Raw genomic sequence first — 25,320 nt, 5'->3', positions numbered from 1 at the left:
TTGGCCAGGATTGACTTGTATACAAAATGAAGCCAGTAGTGAAGCCGCCAGGTATGAAGGGAGGGCCACCTCACCAATTTATAGAGGTCGCAGTGGTGAGTGTGGAAGGGTGCATTAGTGGCAAAGTGGATAGCTGAGTGAAATGTCACTCACTCTAAATATTTGCTGGGAAAAAGGTTTTTTAAAAAAGTATTTCTTTTGTATGATATTAAACAACACTTCTGACTTGTCTGTTGAAATGTTCAGGGATCATTAAAGTTAATAGAATTCATTATTTTTACCCATTCAAACCATTGTTGAGACATCTTCAAACCAAAAAAGTCAACCTACCAATGCAAAGATTATCTTCATCAATATGCTCATATGTGGTGGACATACTGTTCTGGCGACCTACATACCCTCTGACAAAGCCATGCTGCTGGCCTTGCCGTTATGCAAATTCCTTCCCCTCTACTCTGGGACCATGTGGCCTCCTCAAACAGTCTCCGCCTTAAGTTGCTCATTCAGAAACACACATCGACCCCGCCCCCTCTGTCCCTCTTGCTCTTTCTCTCTCCCTCATTGTCAGCCAAACACAGCCCTTTCAGACCTCCACTCATGGGCTTACTCATGGTCAGAGCTGGAGAGAACACTTGTCCTGAGGAGACTGGGGGATCTAGAAAACCGTTTTCCCCAAAAGGCATCCGATGAATCCCACCTAGGGCTAAATGGAGGCATAATACAGAAGCACAGACTACTGACGTGAAGCGACTTTTCTCAGGTACTCTTTCTGTTTTCCCTTTGAGTCCCAGGCAGGTTTTTTTTCTGTATAAATGCTTGACTCTTTTTCATGAGCTTTAAGTGTTAGTGTTCACTGCTGTGGTTTAATTTCTTGGAAAGTAAGCAAACAGCATCGAAGCAGCTCAGTGACAGCTGGGCTTTCGTGGCTGCACTTCTGCTTGGCGCTTGTAGCTGTATTATGTAGGCCAAAGGTTACCGGCTCCGCTACAGTGAGAGCAGCTATTTCCCTTGTTTAGTGTGACACCTCAGGCTGCTGTGTGATCATTGCTGCTTAAAGCGCACATTGTTTTAAACAAATACATTGCCTAATATGCTGATAATGCAAATATTTAAACAGACTGCATAATAAGACTGCTTAAAAAGTTACCCTGACAAAATTGGACTGATATTTTATAGATTTGTTGCAATGATGTTTTCTTGAAAATGCAAGCTGCATGAAAACATTTCTTTATGTAATTCAATTTCCAGATTTGTTTAGTGCTCAAAGCAAGACATGTTATTGGTATTATTAAACAGCAGAAAAATACAATCAAGTTACAAATCAAGTACAGACATGTGCAGAGGGGGTTTGGTTATCATTGCAGTGACAAGAAAAGGTGTTCAGCTGTGCCTCTTTCCTGATGGTGGACTGGGATAAAAAAGAGAACTGCAGGACAAATATGCAGTTATTAATAATATGTGGTTATTCCAAACATGGCGAGTTACTCAAGGTTTGGTCAGATTCACAGCAAAAAATATTATCCAAGATATTTTTATACAAACACCACAAGTTGCCTTAACCTCATGTTTTTACACACTAGCCAGTATTGTTGGTGCATGCTGAACTCGTAACTTTCCTCCAGGCTCCTGGGGGTTTTGAAATGACCAGTTCAAATGGGAATTAGCTTTTAGGTAGCTACCAGTAAGTCTCATGCACATGCCTGTTACTACCAGGAATGTTAGTCCTGGGCGTTGATAACTTATCTGTTTGCCAGCCTCTTACAGACAAAACATCTTTCAGGAAAAACACAGGTTCATATAAGGACTGGTTTAGCAGGCTGATGTGCCCGCTAAACCTGTCCAGTGGAGCATAAAAGACATAGTCTAATTCGTAATCGAGTAAATAGTAAATCTGTGCGCCTGTGATGTGTGTTTATATTTAAATGAGCTACTATGCATTCATTTGGGGCAAAATATGCTCCTTTCTGTGTTAATAAGCCTCATTGCAAAAAAGACAACTCACTGGCGCTAACAGCCCTGTGCAGTTAGAGTCACATTTTTACCATCTGCTAAGAGCTGGTGGTATTTTCGTGAAAGTATTAAGCACTTAAACTCTTCAGTGATCCAGACAAGTCCACCTCTGGATGATCTACCTTAAATCAGTCTTAGGCAGTGGCTCAACCCCAAAACATAAAGGCTGTGCCACTATGTATGACTGACTTTTTTTAGGGGGGGGTCTCATCACACAAGCTACTTTTTGCACTCGCACTAGGAAGTAAGCTGAATATGAATATCGAAAATTAGTATGACATCTGTCATGGATCCAGCCATCCATCCAGCATCATTTCCGCTAATATCGTTCAGGGTCACCTGGGGGATGAAGCCTATTCCAGCTTTCATGGGCCAAGAGGCAGAGTAAAACTTGGACTTGTCGCCAGTCCATCACAGGGCCAACATGTAGAGACACACAACCATCCTCACGCACACTCACACCGGTCAATTTAGAGTGATCAATCAATCTGACAAGAATTTTTTTGGACTGTGGGAGGAAGCCAAAGTACCTGGAGAGAACCCACACACAGGGAGAATATGCAAACTCCACACAGAAAGGCACCTGCCCAGGGGGTTATTTGAACCATGAACTTGCTTTCTGTGAGGCACCACAGAAAGCGAACAACTGCACCACTGTGCAGCCTGAATCTACTTCACAATTAAATGGTAAAGACTTTCCCTCTCCACTCAGCTCATCATATATATGGATACAATCCATCAGGATGATGTTGACAGCTCATCTCAGTCACAATAAAATGCAGAACTGCCACAACCTGCAGAGCTGCAAAACTTTGTGGCCGTTTTTACATTTGGATATCATTAATACAATTTGCTTTGTGAATTGGACCTTCAGACAGAGCAGATGGCTTTGAGAAATGATCACACCATTCTTGATGCTATTTTCAGCCGCAATCTATTCGAAGTGAATTCCCCCTACAGTGATTTTTATATCTGGTAATCATAAATGGTGGACTGCTTTTTAATCTGTATAAATATATGTCCCCCCTGCCAACGTAGTGTACAGTTTATTTGTGTAAATAAAGGTTGCTGGTGGTCGTTCTGATATTGTTTTTTTAAGCAGCTGATGTTGATAATTAGAGAGCAGGTCAGCCGATGGCTAATATACCATGACGATACCATGTTGTTGTTGTTGTTTTTTTTGGGGGGGGGGGGGGGGGGGGGGGGTTTGCATTGATAAAGTCCAACAATGACAAACAAAATTGCCGAACTTTTTAAAATAAATGTAGAAAGAAAAATATTTGGCTTCGTAAAATATCAATTTGTGTCGTCTGTAATTAATAAAATTGAAAACTGCAAGGAAAACGTATATGGGATAAAACAATCATATATTCCATTATTCCATGCACATTCAAATTGATATAGATAGTTATCTCAGCCAGTAACTTTCTAAATATTTAAGACGGAATATTGGGGGAAGACATGCACGGAATAAGGAAGAATTTTTAATTAATTTGTGAATTAGAAAAATGTATATGGTATTTACTATAGATTTCAGGAAATTACTAATATTTGTGCCAGAAGCAATATTAAACTGCATTATTATACATAATTTATATTAAACACGAGCCAGCAACTGTTTTAGATTTGAATGCTGTCTTTAAGAATGGGAAGAAGCAGTTATCATTTAGAAAAGACAACAGTGACATCGGCCTCAAGAATGCAGGCACTGGCTGATGCAGATTATTTCTAAATGCCATCAATTGTCTGACAGACGAATTGGTCCATGTCTACAAAAAAATAATGAATAAGATCCATTGTTAATGGACACACTCTTCATATGTTTAGCAGCTCTGTCCTAATGGAGTGTAACCCTTTTGGACAACAATGACACCATTTACAGGACAAGAGCTGAATAGATAATAACATGACAGCTATGTCATAAATTTAGTGTTTGTGCACCCTAGTTTGAACCTCACACCAAGGAGTGGAATTTCCCCCATGAATTTAAACAGGAAAGTCTCATGTGGAAGGACAGTAACCTTGATAAGAGCAGCAGGGTTTAAATCCCACTGAAATGTTGTTCACTTTACTATGAAAAGAAACAGCATGCAATGTAGTGTACATGTTAGCATGCTTTAAATGAAGATGCCCTGCTGAGGCAGTGCCAACAGCAGCTGTGCGCAGATCTCTATAAAGAAATACTCAATGCAAGGCACCTGGATCTGATAGCATCTCTAACAAGCTGTCAGGGTACTGTATGTGCAGATTAACTTTCACATATATTCTCAAACTTTTTCTATACGCTCTATATAGTCTCAACACGTTGTAACAAGAAGACCATGATTGCCTCTGTCCACATAAGACCAAAGCCCTCTGTCTGAACAAGTACTATTGAGTAGCTCTCAGCTCCACCATCACGAGTAGTTTTGAGCTGTTGGTCTCAACATTAATCAACATTAATCAACCCACCCTGGCTTACTTTACCCTCAACACTTCGCTCCCACATCAAAGGGGTGAACAGAATACATAGTGCAAAGTATAATGTTCAGGATTATGACTGAGCCCATTAAATCCTTTAAAAGGTGACCATATTTCTATTGTTCGCAGAAGAAAATGTAATGGTGCACACAAGTTATTAACAAGTTATTACCCTGTGTGCACAAGATAATAAATCTTTTGGGAAGCAGTTGTGTATGTTCTCTCTTGCCATGAGTGATGAGCTAGGCAGAAACATTTACTTTTGGCTCACACACTGTTTATCCTGGTAACAACAAAGGCCTACTGGGTCTCATAGCCATCTTCTTAATAGTAATAAGCTAGAGAAAATGCTTGAAAATAGAAAGCAATAATTTAGCTGACTTTAGGATACTGAGATTAAAGTTGTTGCTATGATTTGGCTTGCTGTCAGTCTACCACTAGGACCAGAAAAGCAATGCTGTTCTTTGACTAATGTTGAGCAGTCGTTAACCAAAGCCTATGAAAAAAAAATGGATCCACTCTCCGGACACTCCAGTGCCAGCTTTGGTTTTGCTTCCCGCTCACCTCTTTTTGCTTCTGCTCCACCCCCTGTCACAGTCTTTATAACGCTAGCTCTCCTCATTCCCAGGTCAGCAAATGCTCAAGTTGAGATGAGGTTCTTTTAGCATCTAGGACTTACACAAAGGTTACGTTCAAATATGTTGCCGATAAACTTAGAGCAGAGGAGAGAGACAGTGATGTCACCTGGTCCCTATTTGTGTTTTCAAAGAGTACCAACCTGTGGATTGACTTGGGTTTAGCCAATCACAAACAAGTACCATGGTCCTACCCTTTCCGGTTTCTTGAAATGTATTATGTGATTCTGAAATGTTTTTTGCTAAGTGAAATTAATTTTGCGCTTTCGAAATATATATTACTATTGGCCTTCAGGGCCACCGTAGTTAACAGCAGAAATAGACCAATTAATCAGTCAGGCTGATTAATCAGACTGATTAAGGGCATTTTGAAATATCTGAAATCAGCCGATACCTGCACTTACAAGGCCAATTAAATGTCTGCAGACACTGCAGGCAGCCTTGTCAGTGTGGCTACAGTCAAGCAATGTTAACCTCCCCCCTGAATGATAATATCTTTTTCCCATCCTATATGAGATATTTACACCTAAGAGGATAGAGGATCAAAGCTCTCACATCTTAGTATCAGGATAGCACATGCTAGCTCAATGTTAGCCAAACAAAGGTCTATGTAGTGGCAGGGCACAAGAAATGCATCCCTCTCTAAAATAACAGTGAAAAGCTGCCATCAACAGAGCACCTCTGCACCCAGCAGTGTAGGAACAAGGCCAACAGGATCATCAAAGACCCTAGACCCTAGTTACCCCAGACAAAAACTGTTTGTGTTGTCTGGCAGAAGGAAGAACATTTTGTTCATCCCGTCCAGGGCTTCATCCCTCACAGCATAAGACTTTGAACTCTTAAAGCTCTAAAGCTTATTATTGTCACTTTACTTGTACTGTATCACTTCACCTCTTCACCATGATCACTTCTTTAAGAACATGTTCAGTTCTGTTGAGTTTTACTTACTACAAGTGTTTTTACCTGAATACATCACAGTATATACCTCTAAAAAAGAAAGTTATTTTATTAAGGCCTGCTTACAATTGCATGCCTATCACAGCGCAGCATGACATTGTGTTTAGCTTTGCTTAAATGTGAAATAAAAAGTAAAACTTAACCAATTTTTATTCCAACATTCTTGAAGGCACCTTGAGAAATTAGAGTGTCGTGGCTGTTGACAGCTTCACTGTAAATCTCATGCACATGACGATTAAAGACCAGATGCAGCTCCATCTGTTCAGACATGGGAAAGGTTGGGGGATTAAGGAGGTCTTGGATGCTGATGAACACAAATAAAAGCACCGAACAAAGTCTAGACTTAAAAGTTCCACAAAGAACCAAATGTGCATACTGGACTGCCAACCTTTGGCACCCTCAAAAAGCTCCAAGTGGATCATTTGTCTCCAGGAAAGTAAGAGGCACTAACCAAAATGTATGTTTATGAGGTAACACCCTGTGTCTGCAAAGAATTGATAAGACATACAATCCTAACCTTTATTTGTATAAACTAAGACCTGCTCAAGACACATCACAAAATATGTTTCCTCCTGATGATTGGTAGATGAGGCCGCATACTATCACAACATTTATTTAACATGATAGACAACTTTTCAAAGCCACTGAAATTAGGATAGGAACCAGGGCTACACTGTTTTATATACACTGAGACTTGACTGACCAACTGTGCAGCAGCTGCCTTAAAGCTCCTGAGAAGACTTTTTATTGGTTATGAAGCAGACTCAAATTTATAGTGGTGCTCCTACATGAGCTAGAAAAGCAAACAAGGGCATGGCATGATGTGTGGGTCAGAAAACAGCACAACCTATGTGTAACAAACACTTTGATGCAGTTGTTTAATGTAAGGTGAATAATACATTACTGATGAATGTGTGCACCTGCTATCTGCTGCATATAACTGCTATTGTATCGTCTTCATCACTCATTGTCTACACCAACATAAACCTATTGTTGACTAATAATTGAACTTTCACAATTATTGTCACGTGTTAACACATTCTAAAACTACACAAGGATTAAGAGTAATTCTTAGTTTGTTAGTTGTTCCGCTGTGTATGTTTGCTGCCCACAAACACAAGAGTCATGTACAAGTCAAACAATTTCTAACTTTGAATGACTCATACGGAATTTTCTTAAAACAAACTTGAAGTACACTCAACCTTATGAACTTAAGTTGTTTGTGCTGTTTTGTTTAAACCGTTGAGGCCTGGAGACGTTTGTCAAACTGCTCAATTTCTTTTTTTCCGGTGATGCTGGAAAACTGGTTTCAACTGAGTTGGTCAACTTTCTGCATTGACCAATTGTACAATTGTACTGGCTTTAGTCTTCTTATACTGCTTTTCCAAGCTATCCCATCTCTAACAGGTGGGTTGAGGCCAGGTCCTTATAGATATACTATTTAGTTTACTGTAGATATATAAAAATATGAACCTGTAAGCAAAAAAGTAGCAGGACATTGCAGAACAAACAGTGGAAATAAATGTGAGGTCATTGATTAAGTTACCATTACATTGTTTGTCCAACAGAGAGCAATAACAAGAAGTTTTTCATTTGTAAAATGTCCTGCTAAGTATCTTAATCTAAGAAAAAAAGAATACTAACGAATACTAACGGTATAACGAGTGGTGCAACGGATCATCGTTGATCCGTGATCCGTACGGATGCCTCTCCACGGTTCGGCACGGACGTGGTCCGCCGATTGGTTGATGAAAAAAAAAAAAAGTTGCCCGTGTTCACGTGATGACCGCATTTTCAATCCACACTCACTCGTCAAGTGCAGCGATAGTCTTCACAAGTGAAGGAGCAGAGGAACTTGAAAACCCTCTTGCCTCTTTTAAGTCACATGTATGGGAGCATTTTGGTTTCCCTGTGAATACAGTGAATGCTGAATGTGATTGAGCCACGTTATGAAATTCCGTCGCGCACCCACTAAAGCAGAGGCCGTCAATAGGCAGCCTGCAGGCCGCATCCGGCCGCCTATTTGTGGCCCCCGAACTGTTATTTCTTCACTCTGTGTTTTGGTCGGGTCACTGCGTGCTTACCGGGACTTGTCTCCATGTCAACGATACGCAGACAGAGTGTTACTGAGTCACTTAGACTCCACTGCTGCGAGTGCAATTTTTAACTTTCACTTTCTTTATGGAGCAGTTCACATATTGGCACTTTGCCAGCTGTAGGACCCTAGAATGCACAAAAATGGTGTGTTCCAAGTTTGCTGCTCAAATAAAAGTGGACGGTGAAAATCAGCGATTGAAAGAAGAATGGAGTAAAACTTTTGAATTTCCTCTGCTCCTTCACTTGCCATGCCATGAAATGCAGTGAATGAGGCAGGACTGGGCCCACAGATAGGGTGCTTTGCACATGCAGTAAATTTTGAGTTGAATGTTGTTTTTATTTAATGGGCAAAAGTTTACAAGTGTACAAATTAAATGGAGGACAAAGTTATATTTGTCTTCTCTTCTTTCTTTTTTCTTTTTTTTTGCTGATCTGAAAAATGATCCGATCCGTGACTCAAAACCGTGATACGATCCGAACCGTGAGTTTTTTTATCCTTTGCACCCCTAGGTGTAACACAAGTCAAATGAAACTGACCAAAAGCCGGTAAATTCTGGTTAACTAGACTTGTGACAAATTAGAAAGATTGTGAAAGTGCGAGATGATTAGACCAAACAAATAAGGACCTTTATGATTCAAGAGCTTTGTGAATCCCAAACTAAACATTGTGTGATTGTTGCCGTTTACTCCATGATGTTAAAACTTACCACAAACACATAATTTTCTTTGCCTAAACCTAACCAGTGAGATGTTAACCACCATTCAAGAAAGCATCTCATGATTTGAAGCGTTTTCAAGTAATGTAATAGCACACATATTTTTCAGTCTGTTTGCTTCACTCCCACAGCAAATTCAAATCAGCTACACAATGAAAACATTGATGGAAGAATAAGCCTGTAACCAAGCAGCTCTGACCCACTGTTGACCCAATACAATAAGACTGCGGGCATTGTGCAGTTTTCAGACATTAATACACAGTGATTAAATCATGTCAATATTCCAGTTGTGGTTACCCATTAAGCTGTCTACTTGAAACTTTAAATTCTGTACAAATGCAGAAATGTCTGCAATATGATTTACAGCCAAATATATCAACTACGATTCTTTTTACCATATCTTCATCATTCTGATACTTTCTATGAACCCTGCCAAAATAGTTTGTGTTAGTACATACAAAACTGAGGTAAAGGGATGCGCATGTTAAGTCGACTTTAACAAATTGTTAATATTATTTAATGTTTTGCAGGTCCGAAATGTTGGTCATATGTTGTGTTTAAGCTGTAGCACAGCCACCAACTCCTAGCTGAGCTAGAGCAGTAATGGCTACTGCAGTTAATACTCTACTGCTCAGATGTAAACAATGTGGCATCACATTGGGTTTGGCAGACTCTATGATCTTGGGTTTAGCTCAAGTGGCAACCTCCGGTGTCAAACTATGAAGCCCATGCGGAAGTGTTGTGAACTGCAATTCATCGAGAATCTGCTTGAGGCTGACTGCAGAAACACCGGAAACCACATAGACACCCATTCAAAAAAGACAATCTTTGTAGCATTATTCAACATGTTTATCGCCTGGTTCAAAAAACAGCTTGAAATGGTTTCTAACGCGATGATTCAGAAGATATTAAAATTACGAGTTTTTGCCCAAATAAGGACATGACTGACTTGACTCCCGGACGGGAACACATAGCTGTTTGCTAGGAGGCTCAAACTCCACCTCTTTACGTCACACTCTGCCTGGTTGAGTTCAGCATTTCCAAAATGGCTGCCGCCTCGATTGTCTTCAAAACAGCGCTCAGGAACAGATGGGTGACGTCATGGATACTACATCCATTATTTATACAGTCTATGGTTTAGCTGTGAGCAAATAAAGTGAGCTCAATTTTGACTGCTTGGGGGCCGTTAGCCTGGCCACACCCATTTGCTGCATGTCTTCCCCCACTCACTGCTCCCCACCTTTCTTGTCTCTCTTTTGCTGTCTTATCTAATTAAAAGAAAAAAATATTATCTTAATTTAAAAAAGAATAATGCTAATAATAATGATTTTGACTGTCTTTTTACCTTCAGGCTAGATGGTAAGTTGGAATCCATTGCAATGACTTCTTCTGAGTAACCTACACATAAAAAAAAAGCTATTATATCATGTTCTTAAAATAACTTAATTCTCTTATTATTTCTGTCATTACAGTGCGATGGAAAAACCTTACAATCCAGAGGTCACATTCAGGTTGGATGGTGACGTGGCCCATCCTGCACCCAGCACCATAGCCAGAGGACAGTGGGCCAGCAAAGTTGAGTTCCTCTTGGCTGTTGCAGGACAAATCATAGGTCTAGGAAATGTGTGGAGGTTCCCTTACCTGTGCTACAAAAATGGAGGAGGTGAGTTTTGTTTGAGTCAAACAAATGAACATTGACACTGGAACAAAAGAAAGCTATCACTTAATAAATATATATTGATATTAAGATTTTTTACACTGTATCATAATCATCTTTGTCCGTGTATTATCAGCAAGTATTTCAAATCAGAAATTTCTTGCCTGTATTACCTTCATGTGAGGTACTCGAGGTGTACTGGGTACCTCATGTTCTGTACATTAAGTGTTTCTAAAGAATAAGCACACCCAGACAATAAATCATTAGTTAGCTGCCATCTAGCAGGTTTTTTCTGTCCACATTCCCTCATTTGGGAGAACATTGGGTTCTAAATAACAAAGAAAGTTACTCGGTTTGGTAGGGTTTAATAAAAAACACCTGCACAAAAACATCACACCCAGCTTGAGGTTGCTGTATCACAGCCAAGAGAAATCAGCGCTCTGCTACAGGTGAACGTAAACTCACAAAAAAAACACAACTCCACTTTGGTAACATGTAAGTTGAATTTAGAAAGATAAAAAGCTGCAGGTAGATGTCAAACGTAAATAGGAATGATGTTGGAGGGTGGTCAGAGATAGGGATAATATTTAATTCTACAATAAGCCGGACACTATCGCAAAAATAAACCACAACAGAGTGATGAACCATTACATGCTTAACTAATCTCAATACCATTCCTATGGGTTACTGTTAAACAAACCAACAGCTTCTCTGATGCAATTTCTTATTCTCCCATAGGAGTGTTCTTTATCCCTTATGTGCTCTTCCTCTTTACCTGCGGCATTCCTCTGTTTTTCATGGAGATATCTCTGGGCCAGTACACCAAACAGGGAAGTATAACCTGCTGGAGGAAGATTTGTCCCCTTTTTGAAGGTAAGCTCTCAAATCACTTTAATTATTGTGAAATCAAATAAATACAAGCAACCAAAATGTGTTTACAGTTTATAGTTCCTATGATTAAAACCTGGTATTCATACCAAAGTGACTGATTGGCCTTTGATTATTGTTTTCATGGTAGTTTTGTTAATAGGTTTCAATAAAACAGGCTCAGCTTCTCTTAGGACATCTGTGAGGGGAAAAAAAGGTCTAGACACAAAGACCGACAAAGTGGGTATTTGAAGCATAACTGGCTGGGTCAAAGAAAACCACAAACCTTGGCACAAACAAAACAGAAGTTGCCTTATTCTGCAGTTAATACATTTTTTTTTTAAATGCACTCACACACGTGGACAAATGACACAATCACTGGCAAAATATGTTTGTGCAAAAACCTGCTAAGTTCAAAAACAGCCGTCAGCATGTACTAGTGGTCAGGTCTGAAGACCCATCAGAATCTGCTTATATTTCACATCCGAGCAGAGATTTTTGTTCTCACATTTTTGCCACCAGTCTTGCAGAGATTGATGACTGAACTGGCTTCAAAATCAGTACAGATTATCAGATGTTTTAAGAAAGTCTACCACTGAAAGACATGAGTACAGGTGCGTCTCAACATGTGACATCTGTCTCAGGTTTGTTCTTTTAAAGTTAAAAGATAAGAACTTTCTCATCCAGTTTCACACCATGTCTTCCAAATAAACTGTGTAAGCCTTGTTTATCCTTCATGATTAACAGGGATTTCATGTTTGAACTAGCTTGTATTTGTTAACTGCTGCCTTCTGGGAGCCAACATATGTGGCTGAATGAGTTACAGAAAATTGGTGTGTATCTTTTTCATGCAGTCAAGGCTTACAGGAACTTACCACTCACTAAAGCCTCAGTTTGTAAATTGCATTATGATTTTAAGATGCAATGTTGGTGTCACAAGAATCAGAATCAGAAGCCTTTATTGACATTATTGAAGTGTTTAATTACATGAGCGCTGAAAAATTTTAAGTAAAGCACTCCCTGTCGAACACGCAAATATACAAAATAGATTCAGCCTTGCCTCTAACACATTTACTATCTTGTTGTAAATGTAATGTCCTTAATTCTCACTTTTTCTAATACTTATTCTCTAATTAGAATGTTTTATTTACTTTAAACATGAGCTTTTAAGCTTTTAAAAAAAACTTCACACACAGCTCAGTTGACAAGTGAAACCTAATATACACTTTATGTAAGATTATTAAGTATATTTAACTGCATTCATTTGATTTTACAATCAAGATGCTGTTAGAATAACTACACATTGTTAATTTGTACTTTAATCTGTTTTGAAATGCAAAATCATTCAATTGTAGCACTTGGTTGAAAATTTCATTAACCGTGATTAACTACTGAAATTCAGTGGATTTGTTTACAAGAGCAATTTATTATCTATTTCCCCTTTTTTGTAAAATAAAAAAAGGCAACATTTTAACTCCAGTAATACTGTAGTATTAAATACAATGTGTTATAAAAATGAACTACTTCTTGATATTATTGCACAACAAATGCTCAGTACATTCTACATTCAGTTTAACTTTATAGTTTCAACTTTACAGTTGACCGATAATACTTACTGTTATGTGTTGTGCTTATCATTTAAATATGGTTTGTCTATTCATATTGTTGTTTGTTTCAGGGATTGGTTATGGCACTCAGGTGGTGGTGTTATACTCCAGCATCTATTATGTCATCATCTTGGCCTGGGCGTTCCTCTATCTCTTCTTCTCCTTTCGCACTGAAATCCCCTGGGGGAGTTGCAAAAACAGCTGGAACACAGGTATAACCTTTCAAGATTATCACAATTATTATGCATTCATTACATTTCTTTTTTTTTGGGGGGGGGGGGTCCTCTACCAAATAATTTTGAGTAGCAAACATATATTTGTATTCTGGTGTATTTTTATGCACCAATTTGTAACGTAACTGTCTTTTGTAAAGGGGGATTTGTTATATTGAAATATTACCCCTGGTTCTCCCTGGGTGAATGACAAATTTCACATTCTAGAAGATTTAAAGTGCCATCACTCACATGCTAGTCTGGTGCTTACGAAAGACAAGAGGAAGTTTACTTGTTCCGCAAAGCTCTACTCTCATTTAACTGAATTATGAGTTGTCCAGATTTCAACACAATAGTCTATCGCAGTTGGAAACATATTCTATGACTTTATCCATTATAGAAATTCCCTTTGAAATTCCATTTGCAGGTCTGAAACAAGTTAATGATGTGTCAAGTTGTTTACTTGACGCTGTCGCCATTGTGAACTTCCTTGTCTCTCTCTGCCTCAGTGACCATTTGGGGCAATAACAAGATTTTACTTTGCTTTTATTCTTTCATCATCAATATGTTTTCTCCACAATACGTGTGCATGCCAGAGCTTCTTGATATCACGCTAAAATGTTGTAACCAAGACACAGTGTTGCCAACTCCTCAGTGAGGAAAGTAGCTATTGGCTGTCCTAAAAGTCGGTAGAAGTCGCTAAATGACGTCATTGCCTAATTTGCATAATCTGAATTGTAATAGACGCTGTCAGAGAGACGTGTAACATCAAGGGAGAGACAAAAAGAGGTTAAAAAACACCCTAAATATTACTACACTTAGGAGCCTACAGCAAATCTAATTAAAAAATGTAATTTTTCAACAATACCATTTTCAAAATATTTATTGTACACAATCTACATTAACAATCTAAATGGATCTGCCAGTGGTGTCTTCGGACATGTGCGATTCATTTGCATTCTGGACACGGATGGGTTAACATCTCTGCTCTGACTGAAGCTACGAGGGACTGCTGTGCGACTAGGACTGAGCCATCTGTGAGTGCTTTGGGACAGGTGAAGTCGCTAGATTTGTCGCTAGTCGCTTTTTTGAAAAAGAGTTGCTAGAGGGGTCTGAAAACTCGCTAAAAATAGCGCCAAAGCCGTAAATTGGCAACACTGCCAAGACGTGAAGCCACTAAAAATGTATAAATCAATAATTAAACTTAATATATTTACAGTCCGATGGAGCCCGACATGAAAAGGAAAATAGGACATTTGATCATGGAGTCTGGTGTTGCTCTGTATAACTATCAGGATCACAATTGGCTTTCATGTTTTTGCTGTGTACCAGTCTTAATGTGAGAGCAAATGTGAGGTCACGCTAGTACTAGTTGAAAGTTGTCAGAACAAACAGTGCTTCGCCTTTCGTTGGATATAGGGCTTAGAATGGCTAGGGTGCCCATGCGGACCCCTGTCAACTGGTGAAAGCACCTGTTATGGACACATGACCAATTGAAGGAGGTTAGCTCAAGGTGTTGAATTTGCCACCAAAGTACCCAGATCTCAATCTAATGGAGTATCTAAGGGATGTGCTGGACTAACAAGTTTGAGCCATTGAGGCCTAACTTCGAAAATTATACGACTTTAAAGATCAGTTGCCTGCATCTTGATGCCAGATATACAGCACACCTTTGGAGGTTTAATGGAGTCCATGTCTCATCTGATCAGGGCTGTTTGGACTTGACCTGAGGAGAAAGGGGGCCTACACAATATCAAGCAGGTGGTCATGATGTAATGGCTGATTAGTGCATGATGAGAATAGGTAAGATGGTCGACATTTACTTTATGTAAGTATTTCATCTGTTAAGATCCTGTTCTCCTTTGTAACAGAAAACTGTGTGGAATTCGATCGAACAGCTGATTACATCAACTGGACCGTGCCTGAAAATGCAACTTCCCCAGTGAGAGAGTTTTGGGAGTGAGTATGAAACTTACGTAAATTTTTAGAATATGGTGATGAACTCTAAAAGTAACGTTTCTGAAATATAACTTGAATATTGTGTGCAGGAGAAGAATTCTGAATATCACAGGAAGTGTCGAACAGATGGGCGAGATACGATGGGAGTTGGCTCTGTGTCTTCTGTTGTCCTGGGTCATCTGTTACTTTTGTGTCTGGAAAGGAGTCAAGTCAACTGGGAAGGTAGGATGAAACATTTGTATGTTCCACAGAAATATGAAACCGTTAAAGTCTGTGTCAAGTAAAATCAGTCATTGGTCTTTAAGAACACTGTTGGAGTACAGTTCCTGTAAAAATGTAAAAGACTGAGAAATACATTCGACTGAAGAATAGATTTAGACCATAAAACGTTTTTCCTTGCCTATTCGTCCTTCTTAAGGCAGTGCCAAATGGGTGGCTCCATGATGCACTAGGGTTCCCTAGCATAACCCATTAGGATAAGCATGAGATAATACTTTCGTGGATGATGTCCTCTTCTACTTTTCAGAACCACCAAAATCATATAATTTTGTGAAATACAGGCAGATGCGTGTCTAACCTGAGTCTGGTTCTACTTGAGGTGTTTTTCCCTGCTGCTGTAACTAGCTAAATACTGCGAGGTACAATGCTCATGGTGGATTAAGATGAGTCTTATCTTGTCTTGGTGTTGTGTCTTTGTTAATAATTTAACATAGAGTACGGTCTAGACCTGCTATGTTTGTAAAAAGCACCCTGAGATAACATTTGTTGTGATTTTGCGCTATACAAATAAACATTGATTGATTGATTGATTGATTGATTGATTGATTGATTGATTGAGCTACAATTTGATGATAGATAAAGAATAAGGTTATAAGCTTTTAAAAATCTACTATAAGAGTATCAAACGAGAACACTATTTGAAGAACATGGATAGTGGGAGAAGGCCTTAAACTTGGACTGCAGGTTGTTGAAACTGGTGTCAGGGTCTGTAACTTTATAAGCCATGATAGAGGCAGCACTTAATGTATTACAATGTCACTCCAGAGTTTTAGTTCAAAACATTAATGTGTCAATGTTGCAGTTTCATTGAACTCTGACAACTTCCATTGTGGCAACAAAGCTTTTGATGTTGCTGTTCTAATAAACCCTCACCATGGTGCTTCCGCAGGTTGTTTACTTTACTGCCACATTTCCATATGTGATGCTGGCAGTGTTGCTTGTGCGTGGACTTACATTGCCTGGAGCCTTAGATGGGATCAAGTTCTACCTCTACCCAGATCCCTCTCGTCTCACTGATCCACAGGTATGAGTAGATTTCAGTACTTTTGTCTTTCAATGGCCTGCAGCTTAACTGCCTACTACCTACCTTATGTAACTACCTACCTTGACTAACAAGCTTGTGTCCTTGTCATAACAAACATGTTTAGACATGCTTTGTTCAGCAATAAACTGTATTTGTCCCTTTGAAAGTTTACAAAGAGATACAAAGCTGAGCTGCGCAAAGAACTTTTTTAATTTCATCTTACAATCAGTGTTAATTTCGTTAACGAAATTATGACGATAAATGTTTGTCAACGACTCATTATTTCATGACGAAAACGAGACTATGACAAGCTTAAGTGCTTCACTGATAATAAAAACTCTGACGAAAATAGGTTTTGATTTTGTTGACGAGACGATGACGAGACGAAAACATTAGTGGCGGACCGTCGGACATTCAAAATCCATGTTTTCCCCGCTGTGCGTCTAATATTTAGAAATAAAAGTGATGCATTCCTGTGACAGGCTGAGTTATTATTTGAGGGGCTCAGTGTTAGCTTGGTCTCTACCTGCAGCAGGTGTGCTTTATGAACCAGCTCTCCTCACCTTCATGCATCTGTCTTATCTTCATTAAGAATTTTACCTCCCAGGTGTGCGTTAGTGACTAAGACACAACCGGGGGACGTCTGTTTAATATTTGATGTTCGCCGTTTTTGCCGCTATTACCGTAAAAAGCTCCACGTCTACAGCTTAATTTGTTCCAGTTTGGTGATACATCAGACACATTTAGTAAGTTTGGATCAACTCCTTGTCATCAAAAATGCAGATACATTTCAGAGTGCCGTGAACTGACTGTCCGTCCAGTGCGCCTGTCACTGCAGGTGCTTTCAAGGACCGTCGTAAATGTGCAATACAGCCCTTTCATGGCATTTTTCTGTGAGTCAAGAGAATCAAAATACAGTCACAATGGTCACATCAAGAATGTTTTCTTTTTACTTTTTAGCAGGGACAGGCTGAATTATTTAACTTAAGATATTACACAAGCAAAAGTGTTAAAGGAGGGAAATGTTGAAGATTTTAACACTTGGTATAACCCTGTTACCAATACCTGATTGACTACATTAATTATTTAAAGAGTGAAGATTTTTTGGCAAAAATCAAGGACTAAACTGTTTTGAGTTTTTGTCGACTAAAACTAGACTGAAACTATAAAGGGCTGAAAAGACTAAAATGTGACTAAAACTAACAGGCATTTTCGTCTACGGAATAAGACTAAATCTAAAATAGCCACCAAAATGAACACTGCTTACCATCACATTCAATTCAAAACTAATGTAAGTTTAAGGAAGGACTGGAACAAACAGAAAAAGAGAATTTCATTAAAAAAATGTGGCACACTCTAAAACACAAGCTACTTTCGAGGAAAGCTATAAGGTTTAAGGGTCAGTTAGTCATACATGAACTTGTTGGGTTTTCCATTGCAGATGAATAGCTGATCTACCCTTACTTCAAGCAGAGTGAAACATTAGCAAATGTCAATATGGTGGTTCTTACAAGAGTTCCAGGTTCTTACTAGAGTAGCGTCCGGTTATACATGTAGATTTTATTATCAATGAAACATGTCCTTTTTTCTGTTGCAGGTATGGATGGATGCTGGCACACAAATATTTTATTCCTATGCTATCTGCATAGGGTGTCTAACTGCACTTGGCAGTTATAACAAGTACAACAACGACTGTTACAAGTAAGTTTAGTATAATATCAATTCTGTGTTATTCAATTTGAATACTATAGGTACACCCAAAAAGAAAGTACACTTTTGTGTGATTATTGGCCTTGGCTGGTTATCTGTACCAGTGTTTTATTATGACAATCCCAGATCAAAATTAGTGGATTGGAAAATTTGCTCCAACTTCTGTTGAGTCTTTTTCTAATGAAAAAACAAAGTGTGATAGTTCAGTGTGTTTTATACAAAATCATGGGATACAACATTTTTTTGTCTTCTTATTTTTCAGGGACTGTTTTTATCTGTGCCTTCTAAACAGTGGCACCAGCTTTGTCGCTGGCTTTGCCATCTTCTCTGTGCTTGGATTCATGGCATATGAGCAGCACACAGACATATCAAAAGTTGCTGAGTCAGGTAAGATTACAGAAAATTATATTAGCGAGGTAATAAGTAAAACAATAAGTTACTTGTTATTATTGTTGTAGAGTCATTTTGTGACCAAACATTTTCTCCATTAACTCCTTCTCCTTACAGGTCCTGGCTTGGCATTCATTGCCTACCCTCGAGCAGTCACCATGATGCCTTTCCCTCAAATTTGGGCTATTTTCTTTTTTGTAATGATCATTCTGCTAGGATTGGACAGTGAGGTGAGCTGACTCTTCTTTTGAATTCACAGAACGATCATGTAATAAAAAAAAACAATAGCACAATGATACAGTATCATAACAGATGGGATTTCTTCTATTTTGATTAAATAGGTTGCATTACAATCTTGACGTAGTTGTCAGAGGTTTAGCTGTTAAGGCTGATTTATACTTCTGCGTTGAATCGATGGCGTAACCTACACCGGGGGTCTGTGTAGCTCCCGTACCTAAGCAGGGGCCTACACACATAGCTGACCTGCACCTCCTCCAAAATGTAACTACCCGTAGAGTCGACATGGCCCTGTGATTGGTCCGCTCGGCAGCATTGTGTTTCCCGCATTTACAACACTTCTGGGATCCCGGACATCAGCAACAGATCGGCCATGTATTTCATGTCCACCTCTCTATTCTTCCCTGTAATCATGTCTGTATGATAAACAGCAACATGTATCAGCTGTAGATTAACAGAACATGCTCTGAATCTCTGAGGAAAAGTAAACAGAGATCGTAGCGAGGCCGGAAGCAGGCGGCTATCAGAGAGACCGCACTTCCTTCAAGTGTTTCGGTGGAGAGCCTTTAGTCTTGGGGCCATTGTTTGAGGCATATAAGATAAGATAAGATAAGATAAGATATTACTTTATTGATCCCCCGGGGGGGAAATTCAGTTGTTACAGCAACCCAGACATAAGTACAATCAAGAAAGAAGTTTCAATAAGTACAAAATATTGGTAACTTATCCCATTACATCTATAAGGGAAGTTCTGTTTTTGTCCCTCTGATATGAGGATCTGGTGCTCTTACTTATACTACAAATATCTTTTAGAAATGAACCGTTTTGGTACAGCACCTTCAGTTCAGTGTAGATGCGTAGAGAAATGGTTCATTGCAGAATTAAAGGTAATGCAAATTCAGGGTCCCCACACTGACTAAAAACTAGAGTGCATCACACAAACAGCATGCAGAACCCATCATGTAGGCTACTGAAACATTTGATTGGGGGGGGGGTGCAATTCTGTGTGTGCAATTATGTTTGTGTGTGTCAAGCAACCTCATTGAGCACCTGCAGACAGCAGAGCAGCAGGAGAGAGAGGCATATCACAGTGAGAATTCAGCAGTAATTTATTATTTAATAACCCTCCTATTTTGGTGCACATATTACCTGTAATGTGGTGAATAGACATCTGAAATTTACTCACCAAACAGAAAATCTGCCAATTGGAGGGGGTTCATTTCAGATCCTGCTTGATTCTGTTTTTTAAATATATATATATATATTTTTTTTTATTATTCTAAATCGTTTAATTATTATTTATTATTTAAAAAGTATATAATACATAAACATTAGTACAGTATATAATATAAATGAATGAGATTAGATCATCTATACTCTTACGAGCCTTGCTAGAGTTATGGACTCTGAAAATTTGCAAAATTAAGATGAAATGCGCTACGCAAAGTTTGTGTGAATCGAAAAAACATCAGTGGAATGATTTAGTGACTTGGTGTTTTACGTGTTTTAGTTTGTAGGTCTGGAAGCAATGGCAACAGCAATTTCAGATATGAATCCTTCCTTCTTCCAAGTTGGCCATAGACGTAAACTCCTTCTGCTCGGTATAAGTGTCATAAGTTTCTTCATTGGCCTTTCAATGGTTACAGAAGTAAGTAACACTTTATAATAACCTTTTTCCCTAAATTAAAAGACTACACGAAAAACAAGCTAACTGAGGTCATGTTTCTTACACAGGGTGGACTTTACATCTTCCAGTTGTTTGACTACTATGCTTGCAGTGGAATGACTCTTCTACTCTTTGCCACACTGCAGTCTGTGTGTATTGGATGGGTTTACGGTGAGTTAATAAACAAAAAGAATTTCCATGATTTCTTCATGTGATGTTTAATTTTCTCATCGCCATGTTTCCATCTACTATACAGGGGTAGACCGGTTTTACGACAACGTAGAGGACATGATTGGATACAAGCCATTGTCTGTGATTAAGCATTGTTTGAAATATGTCACTCCAGTAATATGCATGGTGAGTTTTGGTTTTAAGATAACTACTCAGTGTATTTGCCAATTGACCAACAGCTAAGCCAAGCCAACCGTGAAGTAACCCATGTGCAGTTCACAGAGATAGATTTACTATTACCACATTAAAAAAGAAAAATCTCATTGGAGATGACAAAGGAGGTGTTTTGTGGACACAAAGTATCAACAGTAACATTTTTAACTGAGATTGAAGAGCTTAAAGTTGACAGTATGAAAATAGACAGGGGACATCAATGCTTGAAGACTAGCTTCCATACAGAGTAAAATATAGTGTGGTGTATAAGCTAGTCTGGAGCACAGACTTACCAGCAGGTCTGTAAACTAGTTAGCTCATGAGTGCTCCTCATGTAAAATGTAATCCAAAAGACGCAGCTTGCATGTAAGCTTGCACTGTTTTCAAGTTCCTGGTACTTCTTCACTTCTGTTTTGAATTCTTACAAAGACCATAAAAAAATTACTTAGCAATAAATTTTGCATGGCTCTCCTACCAAAGCCTCTTGATTATCACTTCAACATGCAGTGATGGACTGTGATATATCACACTGGTAAATGAAGTAGACTGGCTATAATATCAAACTATAATCCATCTGACTCTTGCAGAAAAAGCCTAAAGTACACTAAATGGAGTGAATAGACTAAACCCAATAAAGGCAGTTTTATAACCAAATTAAAGAATTAAAACTGCTCCAGCAAAACAAGCAGATTAACATTGCACATTATTTTACGGCCATTGAATTAGCAAAATATGAGTGCACACAGACACAGTGCATATAAAGGCTTTATCAGAACAGGAAAACCTGCACAGCCATGGTATACTTAAAAAAATAGTATATAAAAAGAGCATAATGCTGTGTGTAGCTTTGTCTTGCCTTCAAGTAGTAGCATTCTGTGAAAGACTTCACCTCGCTCTTCAGGTTTCTTCAGCTTTAGTAATCCATATCCCAACTCTTATTATCGTCATTGTCCGTTTCTGACCCAGTTCCAATGTCAAGGTCTAGAAATCCTCTTGGCTCAAAGCCAGCCTCTTTACCTCACACCAGCTCACCAGCACCAATATGGATGCCGCCGATGATTGGCCTCAAAACTGCGCTTCAGAAACAGATGGGTGACGTCACGGATACTACATCCATATTTAATACAGTCTATGATTTCTTACAGTGTTCAATAATCAGTGTTTACTTCATGTTCCATCTTGAAGTAGATTCCTTAGTCTTGTGCAAGCGGCAACCTCCGGTCTCAAAATATGAAGCCCATGTGGAAGTGTTATAAAATGCAGTTCATTGAACGTCCGCTTGAGGCTATCTGCAGAAACACCGGAAACCATATACACACCAATTCAAAAAAGCCGATCTTTGAAGTAATAATAAACATGTTTGAAGCCTTGTTTAAAAAAAACGGCTTCAGTCTGAATAGCTAAATTCTCTATTGGCACACACTGTAGGAGGGGTGGATATTTTTTATAATGTGAAAGTTCAGAAGATATTAAGATTGCGAGTTTCGCCCATTTTAGGGCGTGACTGACTTGACTGACAGGCAGGAATACTGTATCTGTTGGCCAGGAGGCTCAAAACCTGCTTCTTTACCTCACACTAGCTCCACAGAAGTTCAGCATTTCCAATATGGCTACCGCTGTTGATTGCCTTCAAAACAGCGCTTCTGAGACAGATAGTAGACGTCACGGATACTATGTCCATTAATTATACAGTCTATGGTCTTGTGCTCACAGTGACATTCCTCAAGTGTTCACCTGACTCCAAAAGCACTGGGAACCACGTACAAACCCATTAAAAAAACATCTTTACTGCAAAATTAAACACGTTTACATCCTGGTTTAAAACAAGATTTTGGTCGGAATAGCTAATTTCACTATCAAGGGAGAATTTTTCTATAGGTTACAAGTTTTGCGTAATTAAAGGCACAGCTGACTTGACTGACAGGCCGGCACACAATAGCTGTTAGCAAGGAGTCCTATGACCCACCTCAACTCTACCTCCTTGCCTCATGTGAGGCCGATCAAAAGTTGGGTTTCATTAGCATTTCCAACATGGCGACCGCAACCAATAGGCTGCAACCAAAACCCTGTTCAGGAACCAATTGGTGGTGTCACCAAGACTACGTCCATGTATCATACAGTCTATTGGTCCATTGTGGGGGGATGGCTTAAACTAACAGTCAATTCAATCTTCATTAAGAGAAATGTGCTGCAAATGTTCACCCAATGAAAATTCAAAAACACATCTTTACATTCTGTAAGTTTTTTTTGGTAGTTTTATAGCTTTCTCTATGTCTGTGTGTAGGGAACATTTGTTTTCTCCCTGATCAAATACACTCCAGTGAAGTTCAACAATACCCTTGAGTATCCATGGTGGGGTTATGCCCTTGGCTGGTGGTTCACTCTCTCCTCTACACTCATGGTTCCACTCTGGATGCTGTACAATGTGAGCAGAACTCCTGGTACACTGCAACAGGTAAGCTACATGTATGTTTAGATTGGTGTGACTTTTTTTCAAAAGGTGTATTTGTATTCTTTGTAACACTTATATTTTTTTCTGTTAGAGGATCTCCACTTTATGTACTCCAGCTGAAGATCTTCCATTGAACAAATCAGAGAAGAAAGCACTTGAACTGATTGACTTGACCTCATGTCCTGACAGCATGATGTCTTAGTAACCACAGGCAAACTGGTGCAGATTCATATCGAACATCACTTGGAAAATAAAAACTTGTCCCAGAGCACTCAAACTCTCATCAAGGTAATGTTTCCCACTTGTTTGGTTATGACGGTTTAAAACAAAGCAATTTCTACTTGTGACTTTTGTAACTGACATATATCTTTTGATTGTCCCAGGTTAAACCAAAGAATAGTTTGAGTTCTTTTTAAAAGGCTTGAAATGCTTAAAATTCTCTTCGAAAAAAAACAGTTTTGAGTTTTTTCCTGATGAAGGAACATGTTTCAGCTCCCCTTTTAATCACAAAAATGTGCCCCTGCAGATTAATCTTGCAAACAACCCCATTAGTGGTCCCTGGACCCTGACCTCCTGATTGTGGGTCACTGCACTGTCCTATCAAAGTTGGGCAAATATGGCTCAAAGACATGACATAAAAAAGAAGAAGAAAAATATGTGGAAGGGAACCTTTGCTTGACAAATAAGTTATACCATACTATCAATTATTCTATTGTCCAGATGGTTAATTAACTACTGGTCCCACTGGTCTTAAATAACGATTCAGCTAGAAATCAACATTGGATTTAATATTTAGCATTCCAAGTAGTTCATAATGTTGGTATGCATAAAAAGTGTATTTTTCTTAGTGTTTCAATGAAGAAACTCCTGCCAAAAAAGCCATACAGATTGAAAACTTGTGTCACTTTTAGGTCACTAAGCTCAGAGTGAATTTTATATAAAAGTAGTGACATGGGAGGGGAATCCACTCATGGGTCCTGTTGAAACTTTGAACATTGCATGCACCTTAGCCAACTGAGCCACCATGCTGTCCCAGCACCAAAGTGTTTCTGCTGTTTAAAAAAAGAAGGGCATGTACCTGTCACACAGGTAGAGTCAAAACAGCACCAACAAATGGGTGTTTGGTTGTAAATAATGTCAACTGTTGATGCCAGCTAGTTGGTTTGTGTTGATAGAAGCACTGAGTACTTAAGAGGAACATTGTGCAAACTTGTTGACTGTTACAGTCACATTCACAAAATGATATTTTTAAACAGTAATAATGAATATATTTTTATGTTGCTCACCTTCCTTATACTTTTATAGTGAAAACTAACTCTACAAGTTTGCGGTTTCATGTTTTTATCAATTTGTGTAGTTTGATACATATATTCTAAAATGTAAAATTCCAACAACTCATAAATGCTGTACGATATTTTTCAACTTCAAGAATCAATGAATAACTGAATTGTTCAAATATGATCTGTTTTTTAAGGATTTTTGTGACAATGATCACATGATTTCATGTTTAATCTGACAATGACATTTTATATTAGCTATAATTGTCTTGTAAATACCTGTACATCACAAATGACAAATTAGCTCCTGTTTTATTAAAGCAAATGTTTGGGTGATTGTATCAATTTTACAACTGTTGTAACATACACAAGTGTACATATACAACTGAATAAGTTTATTTTATTCATTGATTTTCACATCATCGTATTAAACAATGTGCCATTATCCATGAAATCTGTTATTAATGTGAATAAATAAAGTGGTTGATCATGATTGGTATATCATCTTATTTTAATCTTTGTTTTGTTCAAACTGAGCCTATGTGGGGAAATATGTGTTTAGAATTTGATTAGATTAATAAATATCAATAAAAAAATATGGGAAGGGGTCAGATTGGTTCAAGTATTCAGGTTAACGTTTGATCTTTTATACACATTCTATTATGTTATCTTTTAAACTGTGTAGAAAGAGTAGAAAGTTTTTTCATGATATGTTTGGGTCATT

The 25,320-nt window shown here is 38.6% G+C and overlaps 1 protein-coding gene across 2 annotated transcripts; it reads left to right on the top strand.

Annotated features, from left to right (window-relative positions):
* The first annotated feature begins 534 nt into the window (after positions 1 to 534).
* On the top strand, positions 535 to 25,089 carry LOC117811470 (sodium- and chloride-dependent GABA transporter 2-like). 2 transcript variants are annotated; one of them, XM_034681760.1, is made up of 15 exons: positions 535 to 760; positions 10,348 to 10,538; positions 11,271 to 11,405; positions 13,078 to 13,218; positions 15,090 to 15,177; positions 15,267 to 15,399; positions 16,346 to 16,480; positions 18,078 to 18,181; positions 18,453 to 18,577; positions 18,698 to 18,810; positions 20,328 to 20,465; positions 20,552 to 20,654; positions 20,740 to 20,840; positions 23,152 to 23,322; positions 23,411 to 25,089. In XM_034681760.1, exons 2-15 carry the CDS (start codon positions 10,352 to 10,354, stop codon positions 23,519 to 23,521), a joined length of 1,785 nt encoding a protein of 594 aa, XP_034537651.1. In that variant the 5' UTR covers positions 535 to 760; positions 10,348 to 10,351; the 3' UTR covers positions 23,522 to 25,089. The 2 variants fall into 2 exon arrangements, with proteins under 2 accessions (XP_034537651.1, XP_034537658.1); XM_034681767.1 differs by lacking the exon at positions 535 to 760 and having other exon boundaries at positions 10,439 to 10,538; positions 11,336 to 11,405.
* The last annotated feature ends 231 nt before the right edge of the window (positions 25,090 to 25,320 follow it).

This window comes from Notolabrus celidotus, chromosome 1, assembly GCF_009762535.1.
Source record: "Notolabrus celidotus isolate fNotCel1 chromosome 1, fNotCel1.pri, whole genome shotgun sequence".
NCBI lineage: Eukaryota > Metazoa > Chordata > Actinopteri > Labriformes > Labridae > Notolabrus > Notolabrus celidotus.
The sequence above is the reverse complement of the archived record's forward strand: the minus strand, read 5'-3'. Positions and strand labels throughout refer to the sequence as shown.